General features: G+C 38.2%; 1 protein-coding gene across 3 annotated transcripts in view; it reads left to right on the forward strand.

Moving 5' to 3' along the window:
- GEFmeso (Guanine nucleotide exchange factor in mesoderm) overlaps positions 1-20,542 on the forward strand; it is a 112,053-nt gene that overhangs the window by 60,688 nt on the left and 30,823 nt on the right. For all 3 annotated transcript variants that reach the window (XM_090180813.1, XM_090180814.1, XM_090180815.1), the window contains exon 2: positions 3,594-4,342. In XM_090180813.1, the coding sequence (XP_090036939.1) occupies positions 3,594-4,342 (749 nt within the window). The remainder of the gene's footprint in view (positions 1-3,593; positions 4,343-20,542) is intronic.

Raw genomic sequence — 20,542 nt, forward strand, 5'->3', positions numbered from 1 at the left:
ACCCATCTAAAACGTGAACGGGGAAACTTGTAGGAACGTAAACGTAGCTCAATTATATGCAATGTACAAGTTCCCCGTTCACGTTTTACAGGAGTAGTGTCTAATCTTGATAAACATTAATGAAGAAAATATTTAAAGTAACCAGCTCTAAATTAGGGATCTAAACATTAATGTCCTAGTACAGGGCGACCAGACTTACTATATTTCCTATATTTTCCTATAAATTCCTTTATTTTCACTTATTTTCCTATAATTTCACGGTCTTTTGAAAATGAAATAACTTTTTTGTACGTGCCATAGAACATCTAGTGAAAACTGCCACTTTCGAATAAAATCTTGAACTGTATTGGCTTTGTAAATCCGCTAACAATTTTAAGTGATCCAATACGCGTTGTAAGCCGGCCACCTGAATTAATGGCTTTAAAAGTCGCTTGATGACTTAGGCCTCAGGTGGTGCCTTGGGTGATTCGCCTAGCTGATTATTATTATTATTTATAATGCAAGAAAGCAGTGTACAAAAAATTATCAATATTCCGTATGATTAAAGTCAAAGTATACTGATAAGCAATAATTACCTTATTATTTTTCCTATATTTTCCTATTTAGTCTCCTATGTTTTCCTATAATTGGTCTATTAAGTTTCCTATATTATCCTATAATTCGCATCTAAAATTCATATTTATCCTCTAAAATGTTCAAAGCCTTTCCCCGGTCACCCTGCTAGTATTTAAATTATAGCTTTATATTTAAGTTATAAATTTGGGTGAAATGCTTCTTTTGTTTTCAAACCAGAGCTTACAGGGTTCGTACACGACCTGGAAAACCTGGGAAAGTCAGGGAATTTGAAAATGTTTCCAAAAGGTCAGGGAAAAGTCAGGGAATTTGAAAATGATTCCTAATGGTCAGGGAATGGTCAGGGAATTATAAAATGGTCCAACAAAAAAAGTAAGGGAATGACCCCAAAAAAATCAGGCAAATAAAATTTTGAAAGATGTATTGAAGATACATAATAAATATTTTTCAAGATTTTAACTCAAAACATTAATTTATGCTACAAAAATGGTCAGGAAAATTTGGCGATTTGGTCAGGGAAAACCTGGAAATGTCAGGGAATTTCATTCTGGAAATTTTGTACGAACCCTGGCTTAGTTTCGCCTCTTGTTTACAAAATGCTGAACGCAATTTTTCACGTAACAGAATTTCCAAAACACGAGTCAATTAAAATTTACGAATAAACCAAACAACGTAAATAACGAGTGACTAATCTTGGCGGCGATCGAGAAAACCAATCTCAGAAATAGCCTCTCAAATATCTGCTTTTTCAAGTCTTCCTTGAACGGGAACTTCAAGGGACTTTAGGGCATCTTCGCTATATGGTAAAACCGGCCACCATTATATATTATCAAATGCGCGTTTTGCCCCCCCCCCCTCTCCCGCTAGTCTCCCCACGAGGGGTGTATCAGGAATCCACGTTTTCGACAATATATTATTGCTCTTTATCAGCCCGTCCACGATCTTTATAGTATACTTTTGTTGTGGGGGGAAATCATTTTTTATAAGAAGATCAAAGTAATCTGTATTATCCTAAGTAACATATTAACCATAAGTATGCCACTTGTAGCTTTGTTAAATTTTTATTGATTTTTTTATTTTTAAAGGGTTTTTTTATATTTTTTGACAAATTGTTAAATAATTTGAGTGCAGTGATAACGTAAACTTAAGTTTAAATTAATCTTCATTAAAATTAATCATTAATTAATTAGTTAATAAGAAAATATAATTTTATTTTCTTTGAATTTTAATTTCTAAAGAACCTCCTTTCGTACATTTTTATATAAATAAATTAATAAAAGTATAATAGGTGATTTAAAATGATTTAAAAAATAACTTGATTTAAATCAGTCAACCTTGCTTTTCTCGAAACTGACAAATAGGATTAGCAACTTCGGAGATTTAGTAGTCTTTCTGTTTATTTAAATCAAATTTATTAAATCCGATAATTCTCCTCGCAATACGTTTTTAAATTTAAAATTTGAAAAGTAAATTACTTCCAAAGACGAAACGAATATTTTTAATAATTTATTTTTATAATTTTATAGTTCATCATTGATTTGCCAAAGAAAGCGTTAGTTTTCAGTTCGAAAGCGTTTGACATTTCACTCACGAGGAGACTACCCGAGGTGATAATCACCGATTTTGTAGGTAGGTATATAGACCTTATGGTAACATGAAATTTCACCAAGGGAAAAGTTGCAATGGGCATTAGTTTTGCCATGGCAACCGAAAATGTTTTTAACAACACAGTATGTATATTATCTCATTGAAAATAACATGGGAATATGAGCACTTCTAAAATTTTTAAAAATATTTCAAATTTCAAAATAAAACAAAATAGATCAAAATTGACAAATGAAATGAATTTTATTATATTTTGATGAATTTTGGTCAATTTGATCAAAATATGTAAAAATTGATCAATTGCTATTTTCAATGGGACAATATACAGACTGTGTTGTCAAAAACATTTTCGGTTGCCATGGCAAAACTAATGCCCATTGCAACGTTTCCCTTGGTGAAATTTAATGTTACCATAAGGTCTACATACCCAACTAGTTTCAACAAAATCTGTGATTATCACCTCGGTTAGTCTCCTCGTCAGCGTTGACCTCAAATCGTAAACGAGAGGAACTAAAGATTTAAAAATATTTTGGTGTCAAGAAAGAATGTAGTAAAGAAATTCAACCGAATCTCTTACTTATGGTTCGTTACGCTACTTTTAGTATCGCGTACGAGAATGGGTGAGTCATCCTCGAAGGTCGTCCGGGCTAGACAAATATTTCGCCACGCATCGCTTCTGCCATTCGCGTGTTTGGGTCACTCTTCGCTCTGCCAAATGCAAACGCCACCGGGAATATCACCTCTTTAATTGATTCTGCCTTTGTCATAATCATACTCTTCCTATTTTATTCTCTGGTGGCGATTTCCCGAATTTTCCGCGGTTCAATAACATTACCGTCGACGGTTTTGGGCTTGAATTTGCTTAATTTTCGCCGCTTCTGATTTTATAAAAACTGAAGGTTTTTAACCAGTAAATTGTTCAAGGGAATTAGTGGACTTGAGGGTGTGATATAAACTTTTATTATTAGAAAGATATCTTATAATCATTAGCTTGATGCAGAAATCCATACCTCTACTTGGAATGCTTATCCTGGCATATCGCGTATGGTAAGATCACTCTGACGGCTTCGGCCCCGCCTACGAGAGAAAAAATCTCCTCTGGGCGCGCTCCCCTCTCACGTATTTGTTGGTTATAAGTTAACATAGTGACGTCGAAAACACCGTCAGCCACATCGCGACGAAAATCTGCATAAGCATTCCAAGTTGAGGTACAGATTCCTGCTTGATGATAAGGGGTAAAGTTTGTATTAGTACTGATTTGGAAGCCTCGTTCACGCTGGAACCAATTTCCTGGTTTTTCCGCGCTGCGGAAAAAATTGCTAAATTGCTCCAGTCTGTGCGAATCCTTTTTACTCGTAAGACCCGTTTGCTCGGCGGCCGTTTCTAAATATTTCTTGTATCTTGACCTTTTGCAGGTCAGTCGGTGGACATTGCATCCGCATTACTGGACATGTACGACTCTTTGATAGCGCAAAACAAAGACGATGAGCCCAGCAGCACCGATAGTTCGGACAGGTGTCGCAACGCGGCCAATGGGCAGACGCCGTATTCGGGCTCCCTGTCCCCCGTCCAAGAGTTCAGCTCTCCGGACTCGACCACCGGCTCGGGCTTCCATCCGTCTCTTCCGCCGCCCAATATAACAATCACCGCCGTGTCTTCTTCCTCGAGTATCTCGAGTACGGTGCCATCTTGCAGCGTGGGCCGCTCTTCATCCGCGGGCTACGCCGCTAAAAACAGGCGTCCGTTGAGCGCCAGTTCCTTGTCCTCCAGTTCCTCGTCCAGTTCTTCCTCGCTGCCCCGCAACGGCCTGGACGTCAAGAAGTCGTACTTAGCCAGTATCGAGAGTTTGGACGACGATGTCAGCGAGGACGACGTCAAATCTTCCAAGGTCAACGCGGTCGCCAGCGGCTCTCTTCTCCAGTCGCCGACCTCGTCCGCGGACGCGTCAACCGCTTCGACGTACTCGCGAGGACTGGTCTCTTCGCCGAATTCGACCATGGCCTCCGTGGCCTCCTCGAACGCGTCGTGCATCCTTCCCGGAAGTAATGGTGCGGTTTCTTCGGGGCTCGTGTCCAGTTCCGGGATGACTCATATCGACAGGGTGCTGTTGGAAATCGTCGAGACCGAAAGGACCTACGTCTCCGATTTGAAACAAATCATTCAGGTAATTTTCTTATTTTTTATTTTTCTTGCACCGAAGTTCTGGGCACTGGAATACCTAAAAATCCCCATTTTCCTTCAGGGTCCCTAAACCCTACTAAAATAGAGATTTAAGCCTCAAAGTACCTTCAGCTTATAATACAGGGTTGCCACACATCAGGGAAATCAGGGAATTTAAAAATGGGCCTAAAAAGTCATTCCATTTTATCTTGACTTTTTTTAAGGTAATTTTAGTCTAGATTATTATTTAGTTCCTTTAAAGTTTTGCTAATTTTTTTAATGTTGCAATAATACTTAAGTACTTAAATGTACGTGGATTTCAATTTATAAACTTCTGTTATAAGTAAAATATAAAGCTAAAAATTGTCTAATTTCGGTATTATAAAGTCAGGGAAAATCTCCGAAAATGGTCAGGGAATTTGAATCTGAAAATATTGTGGCAACCCTGTAATATTTTTTTTTATACTTCTGTTGGACAGGTTTACAAAATAATCAAAGGTACGCCGTATTGGTACGCTAGTCACCTTTTGGGATAATTAAAAAAATATATTTTTGTAATCAAATTATTAAAAACTAGTCGGCTCTGAGGATATTTTAGTTCAAATAAAGATTTTTTTTAACATAGACTCCTATTTCCAATAATATATTTATGTATGGCGTCAAGAATGACTGAATGTTTGAGACGATATTTAGTGTTGCTCCCAATCCCTCGAGGGGTAATCTCCTTCCCCTATAATTATCAAATCATCCCGATATCTGATTGGTTCGCAAAAACTAGGGCCTGGGGCTTTGGATACGAAATATCCGTTTTATTTGTTTTTATCCATAACCGAAAATTATCCGAATAAAAACTTTTTTAATGTTAAATCGTTTTATAAACGCGAATAATATCCATAAATAAACATTAAACCGAAAATTTTAGGAATAATCGAAAATTTTAGGAATAATCGAAAATTTTTAGGAATAATCGAAAATTTTTAGGAATAATCGAAAATTTTTAGGAATAATCGAAAATTTTTAGGAATAATCGAAAATTTTTAGGAATAATCGAAAATTTTTAGGAATAATCGAAAATTTTTAGGAATAATCGAAAATTTTTAGGAATAATCGAAAATTTTTAGGAATAATCGAAAATTTTTAGGAATAATCGAAAATTTTTAGGAATAATCGAAAATTTTTAGGAATAATCGAAATTTTTTAGGAATAATCGGAAATTTTTAGGAATAATCGGAAATTTTTAGGAATAATCGGAAAAATTTGGGAATAATCGAAAAAATTTAGGAATAATCGAAAATTTTTGGAATAATTAATCTGTTCCGCCGAGCTCTAACTAAAACACACGTAATTGAAGCACATTCCGGTGACCTTTTCCCCTCCCCCTCTCATAGTAGATCGTCTCCCTAAGTATAATTAAGTACTTGTTGTTAGCTAAAAACTTTGGTACCTGGTCACCCTGTTTGAATCCTGAAAGGGGTCACCCAATTGTATTCCAGATTTAGATGGAAGCCCTGGTAACTGCTTTAACGTTGGCTCAATCAGCTACGTTAAGACAGATGGCACCACGGTATTCCTATCTTAAAACTCGTTATAGCCTATATTAGCTCTTCTATGAATCTGTCTGTTCGATTAGGCTGACTATTGTAGCCTTTGATCTCGATTTTCGCAATTAGAAATAACGGCCCTGTTGCCTCAATCGCGCGATACTCGTGACTCTCCGTTTCGATTCATTGGAGAAAATTCCCGGCCTATTAGCGTATTTATTCTCCAAAACGTGCTCTACGTGATATTTCAATCTAACGACTTGTTTCATTAAAATATTTGTTTCCGGGTAGAATAAATACAGCGGTATTTTTACCCTCCGTATAATCCAAATCTCCCATAAGTAATCAACGTGCATTACGCAATCATCACAAGTGCCAATAAGTCTGACACTAGAAGCAGAATGCCAATAAGTCTGACACTAGAAGCAGAATGCCAATAAGTCTGACACTAGTAGCAGAATGCCAATAAATCTGACACTAGTAGCAGAATGCCAATAAGTCTGACACTAGTAGCAGAATGCCAATAAATCTGACACTAGTAGCAGAATGCCAATAAATCTGACACTAGTAGCAGAATGCCAATAAATCTGACACTAGTAGCAGAATGCCAATAAATCTGACACTAGTAGCAGAATGCCAATAAATCTGACACTAGTAGCAGAATGCCAATAAATCTGACACTAGTAGCAGAATGCCAATAAATCTGACACTAGTAGCAGAATGCCAATAAATCTGACACTAGTAGCAGAATGCCAATAAATCTGACACTAGTAGCAGAATGCCAATAAATCTGACACTAGTAGCAGAATGCCAATAAATCTGACACTAGTAGCAGAATGCCAATAAATCTGACACTAGTAGCAGAATGCCAATAAATCTGACACTAGTAGCAGAATGCCAATAAATCTGACACTAGTAGCAGAATGCCAATAAATCTGACACTAGTAGCAGAATGCCAATAAATCTGACACTAGTAGCAGAATGCCAATAAATCTGACACTAGTAGCAGAATGCCAATAAATCTGACACTAGTAGCAGAATGCCAATAAATCTGACACTAGTAGCAGAATGCCAATAAATCTGACACTAGTAGCAGAATGCCAATAAATCTGACACTAGTAGCAGAATGCCAATAAATCTGACACTAGTAGCAGAATGCCAATAAATCTGACACTAGTAGCAGAATGCCAATAAATCTGACACTAGTAGCAGAATGCCAATAAATCTGACACTAGTAGCAGAATGCCAATAAATCTGACACTAGTAGCAGAATGCCAATAAATCTGACACTAGTAGCAGAATGCCAATTTCCGAATACACAATTGATCATAAGTTAGCGCCGTTAGTTTCCATTTTGAAGACGTTTAAATTCTTGCCTTGGTTTCGAATGCAAGGTGCCCCATCCGTTCCCTAGAACACCGAAATTTCCCTATATTAAAAGAAGAAACATAAACCACCCTAAAATCAACAAAGCCCAATAGGCCTCAAATATTTAGAGAAATCATTTTGTGGTCACTGCATAAAATTTATTAGGAATCCATAGCTCTATTGGGAATGCTTATTGCGGCAGATTTTCGTCTCGATGTGGCTGACGGTTTTTTTGACGTCACTATGTTCTCTTAACAAACAACTACGTGGGAGGGGAGCGCGCGCAGAGGGGATTTTTTCTCTCGTAGGCGGGGCCAAAGCCGTCAGGAGTATTTTTACCATACGCGATACGCCAGGATAAGCATTCCAAGTAGAGGTATGGATTCCTGAATTTAGTGAAAACTAATAATAATAATAATAATAATAATAATAATAATAATCAGCTCGTCTAATACCCAAGTCATCTAGCGACTTTTAAAGCCATTAATTCAGGTGGCCGGGTTACAAGGCGTAGGAGGGGTGGTGGCCATACCTTCATGCCACGCGAGCCAACAGCTCCCTACACTAACTATTACCGTTAACCAATACAAGTTTTTATGAAAGGGGAAACCGAAGAACTGGGGGAAAAACCCTTAAACCCGTGAGGAGAAAACTTGCAAACTTTACGCGGAAGGAGTGGTTCCGGGCTTTCACCCCAGTATCATACTTATGAGTATTATTTTACTTATGTATTAACGTATATTGCATATCATTAAAACGAGCCGTAAATATAGCGCGATACAGTTCCCGCACTTCCTCTTAAATCGTTCGAAATATTAGAGCGAAATCGAGCCTCAAAATGCTCTCGGTTATCATGATGATTTGGGACGGCAGAAGGGAACTTTGAAAGGGAGGGATTATTGCGAAATTCCGCGTGCAATTTGGAACAATATAAATCTGCTCGAGATAACCCGACGGTTTTATCTGAAAGCACTCACGCCGTCACGATTAATTTTGAGCGAAATAATGGAAATTGCCAAAGATAAAGAGCTTATATTAGTCAAATAAACCCTTTTATCTCTTGTTTTGTAAACCCAAAACGTTTTGCAGTTACTATGCCGGCTTCCGTATATGGTCTAACCTTGGCTGTACGTTGTATATTTCGCTAGTTGAATTCTAAATTATATGTTTTGCGGTTACTAATGATCTAAATAACGGCGTTGGGAGCCGGGGAAAGATGCCATTTTGTCTGCTGTCTTCCACCCCCCCCCCCCCACGTTACGCCCTGCCTTTGATAAGTAGCCGCCATCTCGATCAAATTTTGGACGCAGTGTTTCGATGTGGTAGTTAACAGGCGGTATATAATGGTAAATAACGTTATTTACTAATAAGCACCAAAATTACGTTCCTTACTAATATGCACCAAAATAACGTTCCTTACTAATATGCCCCAAAATTACGTTCCTTACTAATATGCACCAAAATTACGTTCCTTACTAATATGCACCAAAATTACGTTCTTTACTAATATGCACCAAAATTACGTTTTTTACTAATGTTAACGAAATGCCATAATTTTCCCGAAATACCGTTGTTGGTCAGTGTTATAATTGACACACTGTTCTACAGTAACTCTTACATTAATAAGCAAGTTTCTAGAACTATACTATCGAAGTTTATTTTTGGTAAATTCGTTCTCATTGCAAATTCAGCCTAACTAAATCGAGTGAAAAGTTGAGAAATAAGAGCGTGTCCTTGATCCTTTCGTTTGGCGTTAGTGGCGGCTGTCTGTTCTTATCAGTATCGAGGAAATTTAAATTTAAATTTCCGTCAAATCGTGAGTGGATTCGACTCTATCTCTTTCCTTTATCAACTTCTTTTCTGGCCCGTTTCGAGGGCCCAGCGCGCCTCGTATTATTAAATGAACGCATTTTAGACCAGCCAAAGAAGCCAGTGGTGGCTGACTGATGGCCGGTAAGAAGCACAAGGCGATCCTCTGTTTTTCTGGAGACCTCCAAAGACTGCTGGTCCTCGCTTCCGTCGCCTACTCACGCCGTGCGCCTTGTAGACCGGTTTCGCCCGCCCTCTCTAACTCCGGAAATGTCTACTTGCAGATTTCGCCCGTTACTATATCATCACCAAGAACGTATTTAGGTCACTAAGCACGCGCTGCTCGATCCGTTTAACTAAATCTAGGCCTGACCAATGAGGTAGAATAAATAGAGATCCAAACCAATCTGCGATTCGCGGGACACGTTTTATTTGAGTAGGAAAATTTATTCTGAAGTTTCAACTTTATCCAATCGTGTTGGCGCCATCTGTTTCTATAAGCAGGCACTTTTGTAAAATATATTAAGGTTTAGTTTTCCATCTATTTCTATAAGGAGACACTTTTGCAAAATATATTAAGGTTTAGTTTTCCAATAACACGATAGATGGCGCCAACACGATTTGATTGAGTTCATTTACTAGGCCTAACTCCCACTCAACAAATACTGTCCCGCGAAACGGTAGGTCCTGGAAGGCGGATTTGGATCTCTATTTATTCTACTTCATTGGGCCTGACTGAAGATCGCTATTCAAGACATGCCATCTGTCGTACAAGTACACTTAATTTTAATTTTAAGTTAGTCTAACGGTGGTTTCATTTTAAGTTATGCATGGATTAATTAACGGATTTCAAGGATGTTTCACTGCCGAAAAAAAAATACGCTGTTCCCCTGCTAATCGGAAGTGTCATTTCTACCAAGGGGACACCAACCTATTTTTTATCTATACAAGATGGGAATTATACTTATAGATGGCGCTACAAACTCATATCCGGTGCCCCTCGATAATGAGCGGGAATGAACTAATAAAAAATACACCAAGCTAACGCGAGCTTTGCCTTTAAATGTTAGACAACAAACACAGCACCCCACGCAAGGAGAACGCAACCCGTCAAAGTCGCGCATTTTCTTGTGTACATTTTTCATTGGTTAGAAGGAAGGGGGAAATTCGTAAATTGTCTACCCCCCTTTCCGTAAAACGTTCAGCGTAAAGGTTCGTCCAATGTAATTTGTGCATAACACTGCGTTAGCGTGTTTAAAGGCGAGCTGCGTTCTCCTTGTGTTTGTGGCTCCTAGGTGGCCAAGACCTTCATGTCACGCGAGTAAACAGCTCCCTACACGGAACTTGAAAACTCAACAGCCTTTAGTTAATTAAACCACGCTAAACAGACTAATTTTTTTTACTGCCTGCTTAGCAGACAAAACTCCATCAGATTATGAGCTTCTCGCGTTGGCCGCTACTTGGCTCTATGTACACTGAAAATATTAATTGCGAAAATGAAGAAAAATTCAATGCTTTAGTGGATCGTGCTATTGGGTCTGGAAGCTAGACTTTTACGTTCTCAGTGAGCTACGGGTGTTCTGGATGGCGCTTAACTGGCGAACTCCGTCGTTATTAATCATGCTGAAAATCGAGTGCCGGTCGCACGTGGGCGTGCGTGTTTTAACAGCCTTCGAGAAAACTCATTTCTCCAATTTTATCCATTTGGACGTTCTCTGCCCATTAGATCCTGTTACGTGTTATTCGCCGTTCTAGACGTTTCACGCAACTTAACAGCGCGTTTTTTTCGTCTTGTCGGAGACTAATTAGAGGATATTTTGTTAGTTGTATTTACTCGCGTCCAAGTTCCCTTTTTTAAGAGCGAGTTCGCACTACGCGATTTTAGTCCGGTAATTGTCAATTACAACAATTTATTGTGTAGTGCTAGCGAGAAAGTTGATAAACTTTGATCTACACAGATGCTAGAACAAAACTAGGAAAAGTTATAAATCCTAAAATCATTCTAAATATCTTTAAATCTGCGCGAAACTTGGTGTCACACGCTAAAAACATCAACATAAAATACCAGAAAACCGAAACGAAAATCTTTTGGCCGCCATTTTCCAAGATGCCGGTGACAGAAGAATGTTAAAAAAACATCAAAATGATGTTGTTGAACTATTGAAATATTAATTCCAAATTACTTCGAGAAAATAACATTAAAATGATTTTTTTAGAAATTTTAAAGATTATTTTTAGCAATCGACATTTTGATACTTGATTCTCTCGGATTCTCTTTGGGCGAATCAAGAAACGTCGATTAATTAGTCTTAAATTGGGTGATGTATAAATATATTTAATATTAAAATTATCAGCTTGTAATACCCTAGGCCCCTACCCTAGGCCCAAGTCATCTAGCGACTTTGTTTGCCTTTATCCCAGGTGGCCGGGTTACAATGCGTAGGAGGGTGATGGCATAATAATAATAATAATAATAATAATAATAATAATGTTGTCGATTGAGCAAATTCAATATAATAGGCTCCCTGTCCCGAATTTGAGTAGGTGTATTCGAATGAATCCGTGTGAATACGATTCTTTGGCGAGGCTGGCTGGCGAGTGGCCTGTTTTCGTTCACTTTCTCGGAAATTTAATATTTTTCGAGTCTGCTTATTCTCGGCCCAAGAACGAAACCTGGACACGTCTAAGAAGAGTGTGTGTGATGGGCGGGCTTCGCTCATTTTGGAGCGGGCCGGAGCGTTTGAGGTCGGAATGAGCTCTAACTTTCAAATAATTTAGAGAAGAGCTGAGCTGCCCCTTATTTAAAATAAGAGGCAGCTCAGCTCTTCTCTTAGTTATTAAACAAAATTTTAGCTTGATTAAATGAGCGGACCTTATGATGAGCGCTGTTAGAGATTGAGCGAGAGAAGAGCCGAGCTGTTTTTTCACTCTGAAAATGCTGACGAACTGAGACGAGCGAATGATAATTAGCCTAAAAAGCGTGTATTCTGGACCATTAAATCTACGCTTTTACGTTGATTTTTCAGAATTTTATATTATTTTGGAATCTCTAGAATTTACTTTGTTGATTATCATTATATATGATGGAATTAGTTTAGGTTTTCAGCGGTTTTTAAAGAACTGATTAAGTTTTCTACGTTCGTTGACATTTTTGATGAGACGAATAAAATTGATTATATTTTCTTTGAGCTGAGCGCGAGAGCACTTGAGTAGTATTCAAATCGAAAATGGGGTGACGGAGTGTTTAGCACTTTCGCCTCGCAGCAAGAGGAGCCGGGTTCGATCCCAGCTTGTGGCACTGGGTGAAAACTCGGAACAACTCCTTCCGCGTTGAGTTTGCAAGTTCTCTCCCCACTGGTTTAAGGGGTTTCCCCTTCCATATAAAATTGCCGAGGTTAGCGGTGATAGTGAGTGTAGGGAGCTGTTGGCTCGCGTGTCATGAAGGGCTGACCACCACCCTCCTACGTATTGTAACCCGGCCACCTGAATTAATGACTTTAAAAGTCGCTTGACGACTTGGGGCCTGAGGTGGTGCCTTGGGCATTAGCCTAGCTGATTATCATTATTATTACTATCCAAAGCGCTCTTGAGAGGAGCGTGAGCGTCTTGTGAGCTGAGTATGTATTTTCTGAAAATGCCCATCTCTGGTGTCGGTAATTTAAGTTCGTCCAATTTGTTTCGCTCTTTTCGGCCCTTTCGTCGTTAAATGTTGCGGAAAACGCGACCCTTTTCCGATCAAATGAGAGAACCTTGTTGTTACGATTCCGTGTTACAACATCTGCCCCCCACAAGAAGTCTGAATCTCGGGTTTCTCGCTGTGCGTTATCGGCACGTTCGGGGCTGATCATAGCCTACATATCGGAGATTTTTCTCAACTTCTCTAACTTGCGCTTTGAAAGAGTGAGATGGCGCTCGATTAAGAAATTAAAAATTTTGCTCTTACCCGCAGTCGTAGTGTAATAGCCATTTTCTTCGTGTATATAATATCAATATTTATTGGAAGTAGTGTTTAGTTTTGATATTTAACCAGGACGTAGGTCGAATTTTTGTATTCTAAAGTAACCTACACCTAATATTTTAGTTTACATCTCATCACGCTGATATTTTTATTTTTATTTCATAATATGGTTTACTTTAGTGTCCAAAGTAACTAATATAAGTCACGTTTTCGTTAGTTCCCTTAAAGTAAGTAAAAATAATTTTCATTAATGGTTGATCACCTAATTGTACTTTTCTGCCAGGTTTAATGAAAGTTTGCGCTACCTGACGCTAGTTCAGTTACAGCGCGTGTTAGCGGACGATTTTTAGATTTTTAATATACTGCCTTTAAACGAGCGACATCTAGCGAGAATTAAAAAACACGTTTTTCCTTCGCTGCTTTTTTTATGTTGCGTAGGCCTTAGCGGATTAAGAAGGCTTCGGTGTGACAACATTTCAAGGGTCGGGTTTCTCGTGGCGTTCCCGGGTTATCGCGACATTCGTCTGATATGTGTCGATCTGTCAGAGCCATTTCGCCGCATCCCGATGCTAATGGGACTAAATTTCCTTGACGTATTTACGGATAACGCCAGACAGACTTTTAACGTGATTACGCAACTCTTTGACGATGAATTATGGATATTTGATCATTTTTTTCCCGGTAATTTGAATCTTTGAAAAATGTTTTTCACCGAAATCTTGACCCACTATGAAGTTAATACTAGCTGTCGAAAATTATAGCTATAGGCTTGTATGTTTAAACTCTTATCGAAATTGTTTTTAGGTCAACCGAATACGGCTGATTTTTGCGAGTCAAAATGTATAACCGCGTTTCATTTTTCGTATATTATACGGTAAAATTTTGAGGTTAATTTTGCTTAAAATTTACGCGCAATAACCACACACAAAGTAAATAAATTATAATTAATTTACGAATAAATAATTTAAATGACATACAAAATAAAATATGTTTTTAAAATTTACAAATAGTTTATAAATGTTTCTCAAATTTACAAATAGTTTATAAATGTTTCTCAAATTTAGAAATAGTTTATAAATGTTTTTTTTTCCAGATTTACAAATAGTGTATTAATGTCTTTCAAATTTGAAAATAGTTTATAAATGTTTTCCAAATTTGAAAATAGTTTATAAATGTTTTCCAAATTTACAAATAAATAATTAAAGGTGTTATGAACTAAATCAAAAATGAATCTGCTTACACGCGCTGTACGACTTGTGTTTAACGTAACTAGGGCCAATTACCCCTCGCTTCTGTTAAACCTGGCCGCAGAAATGTAAAAATCTTGGAAGTACAATAATAATTAATGAAATTCTCCGGGCCTTGACTTCGTTTATCCACGCTAACAAACCAACATTTAGGCAAAAAAAGGCGCATCTGTTGGCCGCGGCTTGGGTGCAACCGTGTACATCATTTGGCGTGATGGCATCGCGGCGAGTTCATTGCCTTCAGATCCGGCGGCGTATTTAAGAGTCCGTTTACGCGTAATTAATGCTCGATGACCGGTATTTTGGCGGCGAGTTGAAAGGTCAAGAACGTGTGCTACCTACTTCTTCCCTGGCGAAGCGGAATTCGAGCGGACCCATTAACCGGTCTCGCGTTGTTTCATTCAGCGCCACAGGGGCTGCATAAACGTTCTATCGACTTCTCAATTATTTCGCAAGTTGATTGGCTCAAATTAAACTATTCGCTTGTTCTGGTGCAGAGAATTACTCTATCCGAGAACTATTCGTCAAGGCCAGAGTATTGAGGCTACACTTTTTACTCCTCTTCAAAAGCGGGAGTAAAAACAGTACACTGTTAAATGGTCCAACTATCCGGGATTTCTCTGGTAAGACTGGTAAAATGGACACAGGAAGCATTTTGGGAAAACGTTTGTAACCACAGAAACGGAGTAAAATGACGTCATAGGGTACCCTACTCCGAAATCCACCGAATTATTTCACCAATGAATCGGTTATACCAGGAATACATAACTCGAACTAGCTAGAGGTATGTATTCCTTGTTATACTTAACAGTTATATTAGTACTCGAGACACAACCAAAAGCCTTTAGAAGTCCAAATTTCCAAGTTTCTAATATTGTTTGTTTTTAGTTAAGAAGAATTTTAAATTTCCAAAATATTTAACGTATTTTTAAATTGTTTGTAATTTAAGCTACCGAAGCAAAGCCTATTTGGTTAATTACCAAGACAAAGTTGTTATTGTAATTCCCGTAAATTAATATCATCTTGAAGATCGTGCAAAACCTGTAGAAAGCTTCTATTGTAAGAATAAATATTAATAAAAAAACATTTTACTTCTGTTCCAAGCCCAAAATTCCTATTACATTTTTTAATTTCGAAAGTAATGAAAAACATAGGTACCTCTTAGTTAAGAAATAAATCAAGTAAATTAAAATGGGCGTTTCAACCGCAATTCGTCATAGTTGCTCTAAATTAAATTTCACGAACAATAACAACATTGAAGAAGAAAAAACCGATATAATTAAATCCGATTTCTATTAGTAAGATCTTTTAATTAGATTCTTTCCGGTAGGTGGCGTCACTCAAAAGTAATATTAACGAACTTGAGCGAGTTAACATCTTCGCAAAAAAGAACCTAAATATTCCCACGATGGGCGTTTTTGCGGCAATTTGATTAATGATAAAAATAAATAACATAGCGGTATATAAAACGGAATTTTTTTCTTATTTATCATCCATTAAGGTTCTTTATATATGCACTTTGTTGTATAATTGAATAAATATTTGACGAAGCGTTATTTTCGAGGCGCCCCATTGTGAAGCGCTAAAAGCTTCTTAAATAGAATTTTTGGCCCTGAGAGGGAGGGGGAGAAGAACCACGGGGATAGCAACCCATCACGAATTTTTGGATTTATTTATTTTTTTCAAATATTATGCAAGTTTCGTAAGACGCGTTTGTTGAAACTTTTCTTTTGCTTTTTGTGATCAAGAAACGTTTCGAAAGGAGTGGGTCTATAGGCTTTCTATTCTGGTTTCGATGATTCAAGAGTAGCTTTTATTTTTTGAAGAACCCTGGCTACGGGTGGGGGAGACATTTTTCTTTGTGGGGAAGGTTAAAAGGTCAATCGAAAGCTTTTCCTTTTTTTATCTTCCAATTTCGTAATGCGAGTTTTTATTCATTTAATGTTTGGGCCGTTGGGTTTCCGCTTTGTTAATTGTTTTGGGAAATAGGGCCCCTGGGTGATATAGCACGGGCCTGTAGGGCGAAAGGTGCACCCCCCCCCCCCAAAATAGAGCTCACAATTATCAATTAATCCAATCTCAATTTCGCCAAAAATGCTGTTTTCTCGCCCAGTTAAATTTTACCAAAAAATTCCTATTTTCGTCTAATCCAATTTCGACAAAAATGCCTATTTTCGTCTAAAACAATAGTCTTAGTCGATTGAGAGTTGGCCGTTTTCGGTCTATCGAAATCTGGCAGCCTTGCCTGCCTTCTGGCTTGTATCTCCATACCGAAAATGGCCTACGACTACGCCGCCGAAAATATTTTACTAAACTGATCGGCGGCGGCGTTTTTGACCGTTTTTTTGAATTATCGACTAAGACTATTTCGCCAAAAATGCCTATTTTCGTCTAATCCAATTTCGACAAAAATACTTTTATCTCCCAATCTAATTTCATACAAATCTACCCCATTGTTGTTTTAATATTTAAGTCATTAAAAAGTTTTAATAATAATGATAAAAACTTTTTAAACTCGAGCCTAAATAACTAGTTAGGAACCCAATTATTTTCGTTTTGTTTCCAAAATTGTCACTTTTTGGACCGAAGTGAAATGGCATCAGCGAGTCAAATTTTTTTCTCCAAATCGCTAGGGGTCGATTTAATAATAATAATCAGCTTCCTGTTCCTCGGTGAATAGTTCTTAGTGAAATATTTCCGCTAGACGCACACATCTTAAAAATATTATGAACTTACGATGACAAGTCTAGTACATGCGTTTTATAAAAGTGTTTTATTTAAAACGTGATTACGCCCGAAAAATGGCACGTTTTGAAAATCATCCAAAATATTTGCGGATGTGAGTAAGCCACTTTTTACACAATATTATTCGTTACACATTCACCCACTAGGGCCCAATGGGGGGGGGGGGGAATCTGCAGTTCATGTTGTAAAGTCATCTCCATCCCAGATATTTTTTTAAGGGTGCCCGCTCCTCGCTAAAGACTGGAGAAAGAAAATAAATTGTCTTGTGATTTATTTGCACCCCCATACGTATAAGACCCCCCTCATGCCTATATCTTTTCATTTGACTTTTCTATTCAAAGTAAGAATGCCATCGGGAGAATTACTATGTTGATGATGTTTAGCCTCGCTACCAATCCCCCTCATGCTGCAACAGTAAGCTCCTCCCCCCTAACCTCATTGGTTCCCTCAAACTGACGTCATTGAAGCGCACGCCGGTGACGTTGTCCCTCCCCCTCTCGTGCCCCGAGGAGAATACTCGACCATGACGCCCATTGTCATTCTCCCGACACCAGAAATAAATCCATTCTTGATAAAACGAATTCGTTCGACCTCAGAGTCAACGATTTTTCTACCCGTAAAAGGAGCTGCCGAAGTAGACCACCAGGTTCGGATCATTCCGGGGGGCGACGACGACCGTATAAAGCGTTTTTATAGCTTCCACCCCCCTCACTATCTATAACAAATAATAACTTCTAAACAGAACTGCAATTGGGAATTTGGCTTGGCTTTAAATCGCGTTAAATAGACAACCTTGACGTATCGTTAGTTTGGTTATCGCTGCCCCCGCTTAACAGGGCCGCTCATTGTTGTCCCGACTTGATTTATGGACGTCCTTGCAGCGGCTTTGATACGAAGGTTTTTAAGTCGTAAACAAGCCCAATTTATATTGCCTAGTTTCTTTGTGGACTCGCTAAATTGCGCGTTGAGTTTTGTTTTTCCAATACAATTATGAAACTAGGAAACGCTCTTACAAAGTTTTTAACTCTTATAGAAATCGTAACAGGGTTGCCACGGTACCTGGAAAACCTGGAATTCCTGGAAAAGTCAGGGAATTTCAATGTGGGTTTAAAAGTCAGGGAATTTTAAAAGTTAGTCTAAAAATCAGGGAAATGTCAGGGAGTTTAATTTCGGTTGCAATTAGGAAACCTTTACTAAAATTTAGGGTAAACAAATACAAAATTTAGCCACAAAATAAGTCAGGGAAAATCTTCGGAGATAGTCAGGAAAAAACCTGGAAAAGTCAGGGAATTTTTATGAGAAAAAACTGTGGCAACCCTGCGTAATAACTCTTATTGCGAACTAGACCGCTGATTAGACGTTAAAATTTTAGTTAAACCGGCCTAAACCTTCGCAAAGACTATATAGCGCTACTTCAGTAGGACTGTGGACTAATCTTAGGTTTTCATAATTGGGCTTGTAACGGTGAAGATATTATTTTTTAAATATAGCAATTTTATAAATAAAATATTTATACAATGATTCGACTATCGTTATTTCACTGTATACAATGTTTTGATTAAATGTTTAAGCGATAAATGAGTAATTTCGCGACTCTAATCAACATTTTTAATCAATCAATTAGGAATTTAGGATTGCGGGTTTTTTTTCCTGGTGTAGGAAAAATGTCCTTCATTCATACCCAAAAAGGGGTCACTGGTCCACGGAACCAGTTTATGTTGATAGTAGGGCCACAGGCCCCAAGGACCAGTTTCAAAGGCGTCAGTGGCTACTGATCCCGGTTACCAATACGGAAACTAGCGACATCTATATTGCGTTTATAACGCACGTTTGAAGGACTTGCCACCACCCTCCTTTGCAATTTAACGAGTTTTAGTATCAAGGCATTGTCGGCCCCCAAAACAAAATTTGAGCGCCCCCTAGTTTAGGCGGCTGGTTACGGGCCTGGACTGTCCCATGTTGCTAAAATTTGCACCGTAACGTGATAGGCAACGTAACTATTACCATAAGTAACGTAATAACTATGATGTAACTTCGGTATTTCGTAATTAGATTTCAATATCGTTTACATTCTAAATACGTCCAAGCGTAGCTTTATTTCGGTAAAGTTCCTCCCTTCGCGATACGAGTTGAACATCCTCCCGTTTCTTTGGCGGAAAATCTCTTTTCCGAGGGCCCAACTATTCCTCGGGGAAGGCATTCGCCGTTTTAGCAGATTACTTTTTTATCGCCAACTTAAGTGCCCTCTTTTAGCACTTTGAAAAAAAGGCGTCAGGCGAGTAAAACTGTGGTTGGCGCCGTTATTTAGACGCGTTAAAAGTAACATCTGAAGAGAGCACAACGTGTAATTTAACTCGAGTGCTTCGATCTTCGTCCTCTTGAATCTCGATTTAAAAATAAACCGCCCGTAAACAGACGAGAGTCGGTGTTGCCCGGAATAGAATTATATCAGCCGCGTCAAGGGCTTCTGCCAAACATCCTCCCTTTCGAGAGGCGGAAAGCGCGTCAAACGGTCATCTCCGGAAGGGCTACTGATACGCTCCGGAATTCCATTGATGGCTCTTTGTCGGGGAGGGATAATACCGAGTCCATCGCCTTGACTGTGGCCTACTCTTATCGCGGAGATGTCTGCTTTATTCCGCTGTTGCTTTCTGAAATGTTTACTTTGGCATGTCCGGTATGCGGTAGAAATAGTACTTAACGCGGCTATCAACCGAATTTTGGAAATGGTGTCCAAGGCCGTCCAATCTTTACCGTTTTGACCCATTTTCTTTTACGAACTTTGGTTTTGACCTACTTTCCTCGTCCGAATTGAGTCCATTCGTGGAAAAAAAACATTCCTGTAAATATGTTCACTGTAAATTCCGCTGAAATTATATTGGTATTAGCTTAGTTGATTATTATGTTATGTTTAGCTGATTACTTAGGTAAAATACCACGTAAATTTAAAGGCCGACTACATAAATCTTCGGTTTACTGTCTTTCACTGGAAGTAGGCTTACTGCAATACACGTGTGCCATGCAGTCAGCCTACTTCCAGTGAAAGACAGAGTAAACCGAAGATTTATGTAGTCGGCCTTTAAGAAATTCGTCAAATTGATTTTTTTAAGTTCTATTGGATTTAGAAAGTGTGAAAATTCTACAAAAATGGAAATCTAGGAAAAAACATAAATCCTACAAAGAAATGCAAATCCAGAGAAACACAATAATCTGTATCCAGGGAAATCCCCTAAAATCCTGCAAAAAAATGCAAATCCAGGGAAAACCCAAAAATCCTGCAAAACAAATTTACCCTAAAATCCTGATTTGGTCCGTAAAGTAGCCTATTTTCATGTAATCCTGGGAATCCAACATAGTGTTAAAATATGTTTAAACATCTGCTCAAGGTCAGTTTACAAAATAATCAAAGCTGAGGATTAATGATAAAATAGTTCGTACATAGTACACCAGGTGGCGCCACAAACGGAAACATTTTTAAATCTTAGGGCGGAGTTTTGGAATTTAGATCAAATAAAGAACATTTTGTTTTACATTGA

Source organism: Leiobunum rupestre, chromosome 7 (assembly GCF_980474605.1).
Source record: "Leiobunum rupestre chromosome 7, qqLeiRupe1.1.hap1, whole genome shotgun sequence".
Taxonomy (NCBI): domain Eukaryota; kingdom Metazoa; phylum Arthropoda; class Arachnida; order Opiliones; family Sclerosomatidae; genus Leiobunum; species Leiobunum rupestre.